Raw genomic sequence first — 16,001 nt, 5'->3', positions numbered from 1 at the left:
AACGGTGACAGGGTAACAGCACTGTTAATACAAAACACAGAAGTGTTGACTAATTTGTTTAGAAGTTGTTGCGGGTTAATTGTTTCTGCATGTTTTTTGAATGGATTTCTGTCGCCTAGGATTTCCTCCTAAGAGTTCAAGATAACCCCTATTTAAGAAAAATCAGTATGGATGGTGATCAATGAAGTGATTCATAAATTAGTGCAGAACTACTTGACAGCTGGGTTAAAATAATTCAAGACATTTTTTTTGTTAAACAATGACACTGATCTAACCAGCCTCTTGAAAAGACAGTTTGATGACTGATGATGCAACACTTTTGCATTTAGCAACACTGAATGCAAAGGCTTGCAGTAAATATATATAGATGAAGCCTGGTTGCCAAAGGCCTCAAATTCCCAGGGAAGAGTACAGTTGACACGACCTTAGCGTCTTCAGTACTAGTTAAGGCCCTGTTGGTGTGTAAGAACATTGCTTTGCAAATAAATGCCTAACAATTCAAGGTTGGCTTGTGCTTTTTCATTATAAAAGTTAATATTAGTGTCAAAATGTTGATTTTAAATTGTCTTTGCCTTTTCATTGCCATGACTGCCTTGTTTGTCAAAGTTAGGTCAACTTAATTGAGTATCTATCCACCCTGTGCCTTTGGCCATATCTGGCACACAGGAGCAGACGCAGATCAATGAAGGAGAGATTTCGTTCTTGTAAATGTGTCGTTCAATACACGGTTATGGTTGACTTTTTTGTGTAATAACGTGATATGCAGCATGCAGGGGTTTAGGGGAAACCTGCAGCAAAGATTTTTTAATGAAGACTTTGATGTCTTTCCTATTGCTCTTGTGAACTGGCCCATCCCTTTGTTTGTTGTTGGTTTGAGTGATCACTTCAGAGATGCTCTGACACTGTTAGATGATGAGTATGTCTATAGGAGATGTTAGTGGAGATGTTAGAGGAGATGTCCTGGACATGAATGTATCCATTAGTTCATATAAAGAACATTCAGTCAGTCCTTTCTTTCATAGACATTTTCCCAAATGTCTGAAAGGTTGGAGGTGAATAGCATAAAGTATTATTCCATTCTTTGCTGTATTTCTCATCTGTTTATTTTCAGGCAATTATGAAGAAGGCCAAAATAAACATGGTGGTATTTGTCTTATATTTCTAAATTGAAATAAAACGACAATGTAGCGATAACACTATTTTACAGCATCATTTCTCCTTGGCCCAGTAGCACATCATTAATGATCCAAAATGGCGCCCTTTGCCTCAAAAAGGTGGTGCTTGACTTTGTGGCTTGATGCAGAGCAGTCACCTCAGAGTGTTTATGATGCAAAGCCCGTTTCCATCATTACTGATTGCTGACAGAGCAGTTAGGAATGCTGCCTTCAAATGAAGTGTTACCGTACTACAGTAGGCCAACACTCTTGCGCGTCCAAATCAATAAAGCTACATGTCATGCTGGGGACTCTACAGGATTACAGTACTCACCCGCAGTAAGGTCTAATCGTTTTAAAACCTATGGTTTTCTCTCTACTAACCTTTGATTTCTGAATATGTAGGGGAGAAGAAGAGACAAGCCCAAAATAAATGTATAATTTCGCCAGTGAACAGTGTCACTGCCAAGGTCTATTTTTTCTGACACTGCAACGCTGCACTGTATCATCTCAAATATGAATTATGGTGTTTCTTTTGAGCCACCGCAGCAGCTTTGGTATAGCACAGAGGTTTTCAAACTGTGAGGCACGCCACCCAGGGGGAGAGTTTTTTAGGGGGGTGCAGTGGGAGTTGCAAAGATACTGCATGAGCTGAAAGGAAATTATGGTACTTTCAAACTTTTAGTGCGCAATTTCTGAAAATTTGCGGCAGAATTAGGACTCCTTCTCAGGGTCATAACTCTGTAAAATCTGACTACTCAGATACTATGCACTTATTTTTAGATTCATTGTGACCTCCACTTTCTGAGGATATCATCATCTCCTATGCCCATCGCGAATTAACATCCATGAATCGGCTTGCAAATCATAGAAAAAGACTCTCCTTACAACTCCGGAACTTGTCTGAAACTCATCTCGTTTATAAGTTTTCTTTAGCTTCAAAGTAATCCAGTGATAGCTACAAAACAGGAACTGGTGATAGTTAATTTGCCATACTTCTAATGACGCAAGTTTGCCAAAATGTAAACAAGTGTGATTTTTCCCTCTAATCAAAGTAAGACAAAGAACAATAATGAGCATGACAAAACTGCAGCTTGTCTCGATTTTATCTGAGGGGGGGCCCACAGTGTCAGACTTTGAAAACCCCTGGTATAGCATAATGTATCAAATGTAGACATGTACTTGCCACTCATACAGTTGCCTAATAAAAACCAAATTTACAAAAGATTTGAAAGAAAGATAAAAGAAGCACATCCAAAAATGGGCTTAAAAATACTGAAAAGGACAAAATCCACTCAGGGTTGGGATGTGATTCTCACCTATGTTTAAGGAGACCACTAAAGTCAAGCTCCCCTGCATCTTCTTGTCCTTCACTGCTGTTGTTAACAAGGAGAGATTAATAAAAATTTAATCAGAGATGAAACAGGTACAGGCACTAGAAAACAATGCTAAAAGAGCAACACAAAGCAAAGACTCTGACGTCAATCGATGCGTTAGCTCCCAGCTAACACGATTGGCGCTTACACAAAATCCCCTTTTAATGCCTTTTCTGGATAAAAGCTTGAAATAAGGTGGTTTGTGTAAGACAAATCAAGAGCTGTCCCAGGCAATATTGCCACAATGTTGAGGCAATGTTGAGGCAACATTACTGAGCAGCAACATTGTGATAATGCAATGAAACCGGGATGCTTTGCATTGCTTTTCAGACACATTGTTTGATGGGAGATTTAAAATGCAAGAGTTGGCCTTTAATTACACATCGAGCCAGGTGGTTGATTTGTAATTACCTTTAAGAAAGGTTAATGACATTATTACAACCATCTTGTCACACTTATATGTGATACAGTAATATTACTTGAAGGTGAAATGTTCACAGTTGTGCCTCGTGGAACAGCACTTTCTCTTTTCTTGATGTTTCAAGAGTATTTATGAGTATAGATAATTTGTTAGAGATCCTATTCACTGAAAGAGTTTGTTTATTTGAAGAGAAAAAAAGGAAAAGAGATGAAATGAAATACGAAAAGAAATACTGTTGAATTCAAAATGGTCGCTGTTGACTCCTCCTGAATATAACTACATGCCTTGGAGTTGCATCACGTCCTTTTTTTTTTACCTTCTTTTGAAAGCTGATCGAATATCAACATGCTGTGAGCCCTGTCCAGCTTCTGCAAGACAGTAACAATACATATGCTAGTCTGCATTTTGTGCTATTTTTCCCATATATGTGAAGATGAATATAATGGACTTTGTTGCTCTGACAAACCTTTAACTTCCAAGTCAAAGGAACAGCTGTCAAACTTGTCCTTGTAGGTGACCTCGCACCTGTAACTCCCAGCATAGTTCTCTTTGGCTTTGATGATGTTCATCTCAAAAGTGTGGATCTGCCAGGGGGTGATACATAGGAATTGGCATAGTAGCACCTTTTACATGTAATGTGGTGCACACAAGCTCCTTGCTGTACAGTACCTTGGTGAATCGGTCAAAGGTCTCTTTCAGCTGTAAGTGCTTCCCTGTTTTGCTGGCCAGATCCATCCATTTTCCTTTGAACCACTTGATAGTGGGTTTGCGGAGGAGATCTTTGGCCTCCACCTTGGCAACAAAGGTGATGTCTCCACCTTTGGACACAGAAAGTAGAATATGACCTATCAATCATTAAAGTCACAATAACAGTCACATTGCACATGACACTGAGACTATTTTCACCTTGGAAGATGTCTTAAAGCTAGACTGTGTAAATTCTGAAAGGCGAAATACCATATTCCTCTTGCGGATGAAAAGTTAAATTCATAAGCCCTAAAACGCACTGTTCCTCAGTTTAGTACACTCAGGGGTTTTGCTGCTACAGTCTTACTTGGTCTTTCCTGACCAGTAGCTCACGGTGGCTAATGTTTGCAAACTGTAAATATTGCTTCGTAACGGACACAACTGAATCAGTTTGCTGACTAAATGGCTTCTCTACTTCTGCTACTACTGTTGTACTAAATTTTAGTATGTAACATTAATACATTATATTACACATAACATTAATTGTCAAAACAATGGCTATGGTCAGCAAGAGTTAAAAAGGCTGCTTAGGCTAATCGAAGGCTTTTCAGAAGAAGAATGAATACAGCAGATATTCTGGCTGTCCACTACCCTATGACAATCATATTAATGTGTGAAATTTCCTCTCTATTTTCCCTTTGAATTTCCTTGTTAAGACCTATTTGCTGTGCTGTCACTCACCCACAGGGACGGTGCCACTTTGAGGTTTCTCTATCAGCAGGATGGATAGTGGTGGGGTGTCAACGGGCTTTTCCAGTTCCTCTGGGGCCTGGCCCTCTCCCAGAGACCACACTGGTCAGTTAGGAGAAACACATACTGTACATGACACACAGATCTCCATTGCCACTGTGTAAGAATAACACAGTTAGGAATTCATATACCCACCTTTCACGTTTCACCTGAAAGTTTTAGTCTTACCAGAGTGGAGATACAAAAAGAGACAGAGAGACTAAAAGACGCACACTTTAAGACATTTTCTCACTTTCAACAATCACACCTCATACAGCAGCAGAATTTAAGCTCTTTGCAACATGGAAAGCATGAAACGGACAATATGAAACACAGAAAGGGTGCCTAATTTCTATTACAGACCATGTTTAAGGGAATTGTTCAGCAAAATATTATTTATAATGAATACTCGTTGTGTTTCCAAAATCTTTATTTTCCTGATGCTCCACTCTTCTGTGCGATCCTGGAGGTCTGAATGTGGATGAATCACACTGTTGTAGTTGTTATCCAGATCTCGTGGATGTCGTTACCGTTGTCTGGGTTGGTCTTCACGTCTTATGCAATATCACCACAGACAAAATTTTGTCTATCAAATGCTGCCTGCTAATTTTTAAGTCGATTTGATTTTCCAAAAGCTCCATCATGCCCTACATGTGGCGAGGAGGACAGGAGTTGGGGCAAGGAAAAAAAAGTCTTTTTCATATTGCACAACATAGCCTTCAGAGAAATGAACCTGGAAAGCTACTGAGCGAGGTTTGACTTTACCAGCTATGTAGGAAAAAAGAAAGCGATTTTCTTTATATCAGTCTAAATTCCTCTTGGAGCGTATGAAAAAAATGAACATAATCACTATAAGAGTCTTTTTTTGACTGCCACTTTATTACCTGAGTCTTTTCTCCCCATGGCTGGCACAGGGACGCTATCATCTAAACAAAGACAGAGAGAAATTTACAGCATATTGTGAAGAATAGTACTGTAAAGTCCACTGAAGCAAGCACACACTCATAAAAAATAAAAGCAACAAGCAATTAAAGACTTGCAAGCAATGGCCAGAGGAATTCTGAATCAAAAGTCTAACAAAAAAATCTATTCTATGCTTTTTTTTTTAGCTTTCAGACTATATTTTCAATATTGATTGAATGCTGATTGCCGATTGAAAGTGCAAAACCTAGATAATATTGATCAGAATTCCAGATGTATTCACATAAATGCCGATTTATGTGCGCAGAAAACAAAAACACATGATCATGTAACACCCTGAAATTAAAATTAAAAGGAGAAAAAAAAAAAAAACAGCATCAGTCCTTTAACTGGTGTATATTAATGTGTTAGCAAGGAAATTTGGAGCATCTTCACTTCCGTCTGTTGAAAAGCTAACTTCCAGACACACAAAAACATCTAAAAATAAACATGTCTCTCACATGTTTCCTATGTTCAGACAGTGGGTCATTCTGATTTAGAGTGAGCTACTGGTTTGGTTGGTACTAAAATGGTGGTAGGATTTAACAGAGGGATCTTACTAGGCAGCTCAACTGAGAGTTTCTTGAGTGAATTGGCATCCTCTGTGAAGAAAGCACAGTTATCATTGAAATTAATCAGGATAAACTCAGCTACTTTAGATGGTCTGATGAATGTTGTGTCTACATCAGGGTGGGTGCGATTATCTGCTGGATGCTTTCCATTCACAAGCTTAGGGAAGTGGCCACGCGCCCGTCTTTTTCATTTTAGTTTCATTTAACCCTCATCCTTGAAGCCTTTTCTCATGTAAAACCGTAGTCTGTGAAACCACTTACAGTAGAGCATAAATTTAATTTTCGTGACTTGAAGCAAGTTTACGAGTGCAGGGGAAGTAATGCACCCATTCTGGCTTGGTGCGCCATAAAGAGGAGAAAATGGACTAATAAATAAAAATACAGCTTTACAACAGAGCCTATCTCAACTGTATGTCAAGTAGCTTGCTGGTCTAGGGAGGACCATTGTATAAAATTGTTCAGTCCCTTTTTACTTTTTCTATCAACACTTTTTAATCAATAGTGGTTTTATATTTGTAAAACTTTCAAAGAACCTAGAAAAGTGAGTTTAATTTTCGTGACATCCAAATCTATTGCCCATATGACGAGCGGGAACGTGCGAGAGGGGCCAGCAGGGGAAACACTAATGTGCATGTGCAGTGGGCCCCACAACTTGGAAATAAAGCCGAAACCTAGAAAACTTTTTTTTTCAGGCTTATTCCCCAAGAGAGAAGTTTTCATTGAAGTGAGTGGGTGCTATCTTTGATTACAGTATCCAGTTCTTGTAATACATCCGTGGGACACACTTAACTCAGACATATCTAGAGAGGTGTGAACACTGTAAAAAAATTTTAGATAGCAGAGATTACAACTAAAAAAGTCCCCACGCTGCCAATGCTTGTAAATTGCATGGGATGTGTACTTTTTCCTGATTCCACCAAAGTATTCACTGTTTAACTTTGTTAAAATCTGAGGCTTCAGTTTCTATTGGCAAGTGCTATAGATCCTGATTTGTCTTAGAATATGCTAAGCAAACTCCAAACAAGCCACACAAAAGAGTAATACATGTTTTATCGAAAGTTTGTTCTGATGAAGCATATATTTTGGTTTTACAAGACAAGAGGCTTCAAGGAACAAGTTGGTTTGGCAAGTGTACTGTATTTCTGGTTTACTTTCCCACGCAGCCGTTTTTTTAAACTTTTTAATGGGAAGCATCGAGTATTGTGTCTGAGACAGTCCCAAACGGTGGCATATAAATAAGAAACTGAACTTAAAATATAAGCAATATAATTAAGAATTCTCTGACATATTGGTAAATTTAATTATTTGCTGACTTACCAAGATTTAGAAGGGAAGAGAAATATAATGATACGATTCCATCTCTGTACATTCAGTGGTGCCGCACTATTTAGCTTAACTTGGGGTAAAGACTAACTGCACAGGCAAAGTTATGTTAGCCTAGCTCCATCAAAGGTGCCTTTTCACAACTCTGTCTTATGTACAAATTCTTCTCAATGTATGACTTATAAACATTTGAGTAAGATAGTTTTAAAGATGTTGGAAGGCGTATTTTCTTTTCCTCTTGACAGAGGCAAGCTGTTTCTCCTGCTTCTGTTTCCAGTGTTTAAGCTAGGTTAGCACTGTGCGTCACTGAGCTAGTCTTGAACACACAGAGATGAAACTGATAATGATGTTAAGAAAGCAAGTAAGCATATTTCCCAAATGTCAGAGTATTTTGCAAAAGCAAATAAATAAATAAAGTGTATCAGCATAAAAAGGAATACCCCTCAATGCTCCTCTCATGGCCCACAACAATTTGAGACATTTTGTAAGCTTGATCTGTTCTCTTACAGTAGCTAGAGATCAAAACAAATTTCACTGATTTGAAATTCATATTATAATTCTGGAGGCTGGAGTTGGAGGGGATTCATAAAATGTTTGAATTTTCACTCCTATCAGACTTTTTTGGGCCACAGAAAACAAACAAAAGCTGGAATTCAATGGCATTTACTTATAATAGATACACAAGATATTGCAAATATCAAAAATATTAACCAATAATGTGCATTTGTATTAATATGCATATAAGCAAAAGAGCATCCATGTATGTGTCATATATAAATGTGAAATATCATTGACACATCTATACCTTCATTTTGGATAAATAAATAAAGGTTGATGTGCTTGTAGGACTTAATCTGTGGCATTTTCCATGTGGAAATCACACATTTACTCAATATATTCTGATGTATGTCAGCGCACCGACAAACATCAGAATATTTACAAATTTGACATGAACATCCGTACGGATAAATATGTGTACCATTTCAGCTGTTGAAGACCAAAACACTGGCCACAAACCTCCTTTTTTTAATCCCCTGCCACTACTGGGACAAAAATATAACCCCACGATATAACTGACCGACTAACATACAAAAAATACCGGTAACTTGTGATTCAACTGTAGAGTCCTTTGGCGTTCCCCTCAAAATTTTCAAAGCACTCCTAGGTTGATGGGCGTTGATGGGAGCCTAACTTATCCTAAGTGCGCCATTGCAATCGTCCTCAAAGAGTAAGGTGAAGAAGAATAAATTAGGAAGTAGTAAGGGTTGTTATGGGTACCAACCTGCTTGGGTTGTTGGGGATGGGGTAGTGGCTGCATCATCACCATCATCTGCAATAAAGGTGTCATTGACAAATAGACCCGCCTATCAAAAAGCTCCAAGTCCATCACTTGGAGGTGAGCAAGACACAAGACGGGCAGGCCAACAAGGCCATCGATCACATGCGAGACAAGACTTTGAATGGATCATGACATGCAGCTCTTGGACAGGACGAATGAGACCAAAATATCCACTGACAATTTGGCTTGTGCCCTGTAAAAACATAACTACTGTATGTCTGAGAGGTGAAACTGTATGATCGTAACTGTGTGAAAAGCTTTGTGCTCGTTGTACTCATTGCCGTGAGCTTCTCAAGCAGCCGTAACAAAAGCACAAGCTGCAGTGCGTGCACACACACTGGTGCATCATAAAAAGTTGAAAATGAAACAGAAAGCTTGAATCACGTGTAACTTCAAAGAATCTGCTTTTTCATGAGCTGTGTTTTCTCTGGCTGTACACCATGAAGATCAATACAGCTGAAGCCACTGTGCAAACAAAACTGATAGAGGAAAACCAGCTGACTCTCTTGTCAACACATTCATGTTTCTGGATTATAGAATAATGAATTGAGTTTGATGACTCACCTTGCACACAAACTGCATCACCTTCAGTTTGCCATTTCAGGATTTAACCAGTACTTCATCTATTAGTCTTTGTTTATTAGTCTATATTAGTCTTTATTTCCTTAGAAATCTGAAATTTTAGACACTGCATCAGTTATTACTGTGCCACTGCACCATGAAGTCCTCAGGTGCAAGAATAACTTTGTATCTCTTTAAAGTCTGCAAGCTGTTAGAGCCAAATTCGAATGAGAGCATTGTTTTAAAAGCAAATTATAAATCAATGCATGGCTCCAGTCAGTGAGAACGAAGTCCATAGCATTTTTAGCAGGAAAGTAAAGGTAATCTATTAGCTTTCAACTGAAAGTAACTCTAGGTTGTTTTGTTTTTTTATCTATGTAAGATAAAAAAGGCGGGTTTTGCCAAACTGCTTAGCCATGTAGTGGGCAAACACGCACTTTGACTAGGAGAGACGTGGGACTGATTCATATTTAAGGGGAATACTTACCCGGTGGGGGGGTGGAGCAAGGGCCCTCTTCCTTTACAGCAGAGTTAGTGCACTCTGCTTTCTCTTTCACCCCATCCCCACTAAGCTGTGGTTGGTTTGAGCCATTCTCAGTGGGACTCGGCTCCTGAGCCACCACAGCCTGTAATGGCTCAGGCTCCGGGGGCTCTGGTTTCTTCCCATCAGTCTCTACTGGCTCTTTCCCCTCTGCTACCGCCTCTGTACAGCAGACAAAGCGCCAGGCTGGAGCAGCAAGCATCGAGCACAAACACTGGCAGCCTTGCAAGACAATGCTTGCTGAAATGAGGTGGGTATAAATAGCTATTGACCAGATAGGCACAATCCTCAAAAGCTGAAATTTGACATCCAAAATCAGATAATCAAAATCAACAAAGTCAATAAACGTCCAAAATACTGTAAAAATAAATTATTGAAGCAAAAATGTTGTATGCCATGGTGGTTGTGTTGTGATGGGCTATGCCAATGGATTATCTATCTGGTCATAGCATATTTATACTGTAAAGTGATCAAGGAGGCGAGGATTTACTGACTTGCACAGAACGTATAAAATGTCCCAATTGCATGCACCGTTAAATTTAGAATAAGGAAGCCAAAACTGACAAAATCCAGAAAAAGGTTATAAAATAATCTAAGTTACAAATGTACCTGAATATATCAATAAATAAAATAATTAGTTAAATAGTTAAAATGGACAGTGCAACTAAATACATAAAGCTTTATACTTTTACTTTAACTTCCTTGGTTGGTAAAAAGAAAGAGAGAACACCTTTAAAAAAATGTTTTAATTGATGTTCTTTATTGACTCATCCGATAACCTAAATTATTTTCTTGATATACTGATTAATAATTTTGTCTATAGAATGTCAAAAAAAGCCCATCACAAGCTTCTAGATCCCAAGGCTTTTCTTGTTCAACAATCAACCGTGCAAAACTAAAAACTATAACTATATTTAATTTATAATCATAGAAGACTAGGAAAACCAATACATTTGTTAATATTCAAATTATAAGATCAAATGAGAGAAGTTTTAGCAATTCATCTTAAAAAGAAGATTAATCCATAATCAAAATCATCTCTGATTAATCTTACTTCAATTCAATAGTAGAATAATTGACTGATTATTTCTGCTCTAAACCTTTTACTTATTTTTAGCAATTTTGGTGCTCCATATTAGCATATTGGCTTTCGACTGAGGTTAACAGAGTCAGTAAAACCCAACTTCTGCATTCCCTCCACTGCATACCTCCTGTGTGATGACTCAATGTGTCACACAGTCACACAAATACACCAGCAGCCAAGGCATTGGTTAGGGACAGCACCACGAACCAAGGCAAGTACATGTAGAGCAGTGCGGGCATGTGGATATGTGCACAGTAAGTGGGGTGGCTCACTTAAAGCTAATTACCTAATAGCCTAATCAACTTTTTGTGTGAACATACGGTGTATTGAACAATCATACCTCCACAAGAAAAGTGCAGTTTCAGGCCTCTCAGAGTGAATTAAATGGATAAAAAATTGTGATGGCACACACCAAACAAACACGTGATGTGAGTGTGATGTGCAAAAGAATGAAACATTCTGGGGCAAGTGAAGGGGGCATCAGGGTTACCCACCTGGGGGTGGAGAAACCTCCAGAGAAATCTCAGGTAGGGGCAGGACACCGTTACTGTCTGGGGCAACACTTTCTGAGCATGTGACAAATATAGTGGGGGATGGAACAGCTGCTTTTAATAAGCACAAAGCTTCAGCATCTGCAATGCCTCTCTCTCAGTCTCGCACTCAAACACACAGAATCACACACAAATAGACATAGAAACACAAAGACGTGTACTATCACGCACATCTACATCCACCCACCTGCCTGCATGTAGGCATTCACTTTATCACAGTATGACATACTTTTTTCAGAGTATGTATCCTCACAGTTGATACACACACATGACACACACAGGAAAAGCCTATCATAGACTGTAATGAATCGTTGACTATGTTCCTGCTGGAAAATGTACAAAATGTGCTGTTAATACGTCAAGATTAGAGGTTTGCTATTGATATTCATCGTTGATATGCACATTAATAAACACACTGCATTCTATCAAGACTTAAGGCTGAACCATACTTTGTCCTTCCGTCAAGTTGTTGTGGTGGTACCTGTTGATTGTTGTAGCACCAGCGCAACACGAGCTGGAAGTGTCATGCTTTGTCAGGCATTATTGTGCATTCACTTTTGTATTATATATTATTATATTACTATTACACATAGTAATTGTGTTAGATTCTCTCACTTTGAAGTACGGCGTGCTTGCATTGGCAACGAGAGGGATTGCAATGAAAATGTTTCTTGAAATGCAAGTTACCACTGCATATATTTTATATAGATGTATATAATACTCCAGCTTTATCCTGTTTCTGTTCACTTGTCTTTTGCTCCACATGTTATGACCAGTAATGGGCAAATACTCATTACAGGAATGTGATTACCTTTTTCGGTAAAGTGTTGTATAAGGGACTACAATTTTAAATTCAGTAATTGCATCAAAATTACTAACGCCCGTAATTCTCCATTACCTAGACATTTTGCAGGGTCAGCTTGTTCACCAACTGTGTAGTCACTTCACTTTTTTTGTTAAGTGGTAAAATCACCCTTCAAATGTACTTTATGTACAACAGTAAGTGAAAGCTTCACCATCCATACGACAGTACTTTAAATACCTTCAATCCTTTCCATTCCTACATGTGTTAAAGTATATGATGTGTCGGTATCGACATTTGAGTTGTTTAAAAGCCCCTTTGACCTTTGTTGGCTGAGTAATGCCAGTCATGTAAGAGTAATGAAACGAATTACTTTCTATCCTGAAGTAAATCACTTTTTCAGTAAGTAATATGTAATGAATAATTGATGATATTTTTCTAGTTACTTGCCCAACACTGGTTATGACACTGGAGATCACGAGGAAGTGCACAACTATTCCAAGATACCATTAAGATCTGAATAGCAATCTTAACTAACACAAGTTTTCCCAGGAACATCTAGTTCGACCCTAAAAAGCTGAGCACCCCCCCCACCACCACCACCACGTTGGAGCCTCAAGATGCTGCAGCTCCAAGGTCAAAGCCTGGCGCCGGCAAAAAGCCAGTTGCATGCCAGCACCTTGCTCACATGGGAAGGCAGGGGCGTCAGCTGAATCAACAGAGAGGGATCAGCTGGCCGGCGAGAAGAATGTGAGAGATGCTGATAGCATGGTCGTCGCCACAGATCACTCTGGAGCCCAGCAGCACATCCATACTGCCGACTATTGGCTCCGTATTGACGCTCCTATGCGGCTGTGTTTGCACATTCACACCAACTTCGGGGCTGTGATCGACATGTTACATGTCAAGATGTGTTCGGCTTTGCCCCGGGCCTATGCCTCTTAGTGCAAACAACGGTTGGTCTTTGATGTGTACACTTGGACACAGGTATTCTCTATTGAAAGTATATGACTTGGTTCACTCACTTTGTCCTTATTTAACTTGTAAAACTAGTCATAATTTTAAGGAAAAATATTTCTGATTTTATGTGTGCTCAAGTACATACATTGTGCAGCTATAACCTGCTAGACTGTGAGGTGACGGGGAGATTACATGTCTATTGCCATCAACTTACCTTCTGGCTGGCTATTTGGTGTCTCATCTAAAGGAGGAAAAAACAAAAGACATCAGTGTCAAAGAGGACATCAAGATCTCAGTTCTCTTGTAGTATGGCTCTAATGCAATCAGCATGATCACTCGAAAATGTCCTTCCATTTGCACAAATTGACCCATTTTATTGATAACCATTCATCAACAAGCCATATCATCCCTGTTGTGGATGACTGGGTCCTCATGCGTAGACAGCATGTAGTCTTAACTGATTATGATGGAGACCCACATGACACACCATTTGTTTGCCCTCTGCCTTTTGTCTAGACATATGAAACTAATGATGGGGGCGAAGGTGGGGTGGGGCGGGTGGGGGTGGGGGCAGCAACAGAAACATGTTCTGATACAACATTCAAAACATGTAACAGGACTCAAAGCAGGGCCTCAGCAGATCAAAGTACCCATACAGCCCATGGCATGCAATGACAGGGTTATAAAAAAAAAAAAAAACTGTTATTAGTGGGTTAGTGGAGCATAGAGCCATTTCAGGTTGTCTAGTACACATGGGAGCTTCAGACAAGTCATGCAACATCTAGGGCAACCTGTGCTTTTATTGTCCTTGCTCAGATTGGTTCAAAAGTACAAGAGGAAGGGGAATTTCTAGTTGAGGGGGTTACAGAATAGCCTCGGACCCTACACATGCAGCCGCTGTAGCTGGATTGTACCTCCTCAAAAATGTGACCACACGTCCAGGCTACAGCAGCTACAGAAATACGATGTGGGGTCGGCTTTAATTTTTCTAATTCCCAAGCCGGTGGAAGTTGCTGATAATGAACACATTATTAAGCAAGTTGAAGAAACGATTAGTAATCCTGTCCTTTTCAGTAATACACATCTAACAAAGACATCTCCATTGCTTCTGCTCACTGTGATCGTCAGTCTCTATCACAGCGAATAAAAGAATGCAAATATAGTGATTGTATGCCAGTTTCCTCCTCAGTAATGAGACAAGGCAAAGCTTCCCACTTTGGCTCTATATCACAAAGTAAATGCAGTGCATGTAAATGAAGTGCAAACACAATTACTGTGGGGAATATAATAAGTAATAATATTTATGCATAATGTTTGTACATTTTCTGATCTGACGCCTCTATCAGCAGGACAACATCATTCTTCAGTGCCTTCCAAAACACTTCCAAATCACTGTTACAAAAATAAAAATGTTGTCTGATCTGACACTGCCAGGACAAAGGTTTGGTTAGGTTCAGGCACAAAAACAACTTGGTTAAGGTCTGGAAAAGATCATGGTTTAGGATAAAACAACCACTTGGGTAAAGACCTTGCGCACCTGCACAGGTATTATCAGTTTCTAAAGGTGTTCAGGGCCTTTAGGGTTAGGGAACACTGGTGGTCATGGTTAAAAGAAACCAGCGTTGACTGACTGTAGGAAAACAAACAGCGGCCTCCCTTGTTTAAGTCTGACCATATGGTGAACATATGTCAGTTTGGAGCTTGGGCTGAAACAGCTGATGCTGTGGGAGAACATGATCATGTACAGTACATGTTCCTAATGTAGTGGCAGGGTGCCATCACTAAATCAGATCAGTCATCCAGTGTCAATAGTTCAACTTATCATCAATTTGGAATTTAGCACGTGTGGAAAGAAAAGTAATGGGAAAAAAGAAGTGGGTATAGGGATGAGTAATTCATATTTGCACTGACGAGCGTTGACAGCTCTGTTGCCATCACATGTCAGGCTGAATTCTTCAGGAATGCCTTTGGGCTTATGACTCTTTGTGTAATTCCCTTGAAAATGTATGTAGTAGTCTCCCCACTTCTAAACGTCAATTTTATTACATTTTAAATTTAGTGGGGAACGCGAACAAGAGGGCTACGATGAGGCTGTTAATTAAACACGGACAAATACACGGAGAAAGTTCATTACACAGGGATTTAGGAACAGCTGCCCTTTAGTAGCTGAAACAAAAGGGGGAAATACAGGGGGGGGCACTAAACAGTGTCTGTTTCCTGAGAGTAACAGCCCCATTTCAGAGAGAGAGAAACAAAACATCAGTACTCAAACCCAGTGTCCCACTTTCTCTATGTAGTTCCTGCCTGACTATATGAAAAAACACCAAGCTCGAAATCCTTTTACATAACACAGCCAATACTCTGAGACTTGAGGCCCTTCTTTTAGCGCCTTTGACTTTAGAAAAACATTTTTTTCCTTCATTAAGAGTTTGCAGCCAGTCTATGAATACTGCAACCCTAACTCCTTGTATGTCCATTGACTATGCACCATTTTTACCAGCCATTTTCTCCCTTTGCTTCGTAGTCTACAATATCCCTCCATTTGTAATGATTCCCCCTGAGCATTCCTTTTCAAAATTAGCTGCACTCCCACCTCACTTCGAAACAATGTGTCGCTGGCCACTGGGCCACAATCCTGCAGGGTCACATCATGCACCCGAGAACGAGTCTTGCTCGCTCTCTGTCTCATCACCACTGAGATAATGAGAGTTGAGAAAGGTTTTGTTTTACCTCTGAGGACTCCCAGTGCAGCTGACAGGGCTGCAGGTATTTTCAGCTGTTGCTCCTGCTGGCGTGCAGACAGGGAGGCTCACACAGGCTCCAACAGGAGCCAAACTGCCGGCGGCTTCATTTTTTCTAATATCGACCTTTATTTGTTTAA

The 16,001-nt window shown here is 39.6% G+C and overlaps 1 protein-coding gene across 1 annotated transcript in view; it reads right to left on the bottom strand.

Moving 5' to 3' along the window:
* mybpc1 (myosin binding protein C1) overlaps window positions 1-16,001 on the bottom strand; it is a 32,210-nt gene that overhangs the window by 14,047 nt on the left and 2,162 nt on the right. The window contains exons 2-13 of the mRNA XM_040147177.1: window positions 13,335-13,361; window positions 11,302-11,373; window positions 9,670-9,885; window positions 8,565-8,612; window positions 5,948-5,989; window positions 5,312-5,353; window positions 4,380-4,490; window positions 3,621-3,769; window positions 3,418-3,535; window positions 3,268-3,316; window positions 2,474-2,530; window positions 1,539-1,547 (exon numbers count right to left, since the gene is read on the bottom strand). Coding sequence (XP_040003111.1) covers window positions 1,539-1,547; window positions 2,474-2,530; window positions 3,268-3,316; window positions 3,418-3,535; window positions 3,621-3,769; window positions 4,380-4,490; window positions 5,312-5,353; window positions 5,948-5,989; window positions 8,565-8,612; window positions 9,670-9,885; window positions 11,302-11,373; window positions 13,335-13,361 — 940 coding nt within the window. The remainder of the gene's footprint in view (window positions 1-1,538; window positions 1,548-2,473; window positions 2,531-3,267; window positions 3,317-3,417; window positions 3,536-3,620; window positions 3,770-4,379; window positions 4,491-5,311; window positions 5,354-5,947; window positions 5,990-8,564; window positions 8,613-9,669; window positions 9,886-11,301; window positions 11,374-13,334; window positions 13,362-16,001) is intronic.

This window comes from Xiphias gladius, chromosome 2 (genome assembly GCF_016859285.1).
Source record: "Xiphias gladius isolate SHS-SW01 ecotype Sanya breed wild chromosome 2, ASM1685928v1, whole genome shotgun sequence".
Classification (NCBI taxonomy): Eukaryota; Metazoa; Chordata; class Actinopteri; order Istiophoriformes; family Xiphiidae; genus Xiphias; species Xiphias gladius.
Note: the sequence above shows the minus strand (reverse complement) of the source record. Positions and strands in the feature narration are given on the sequence as shown.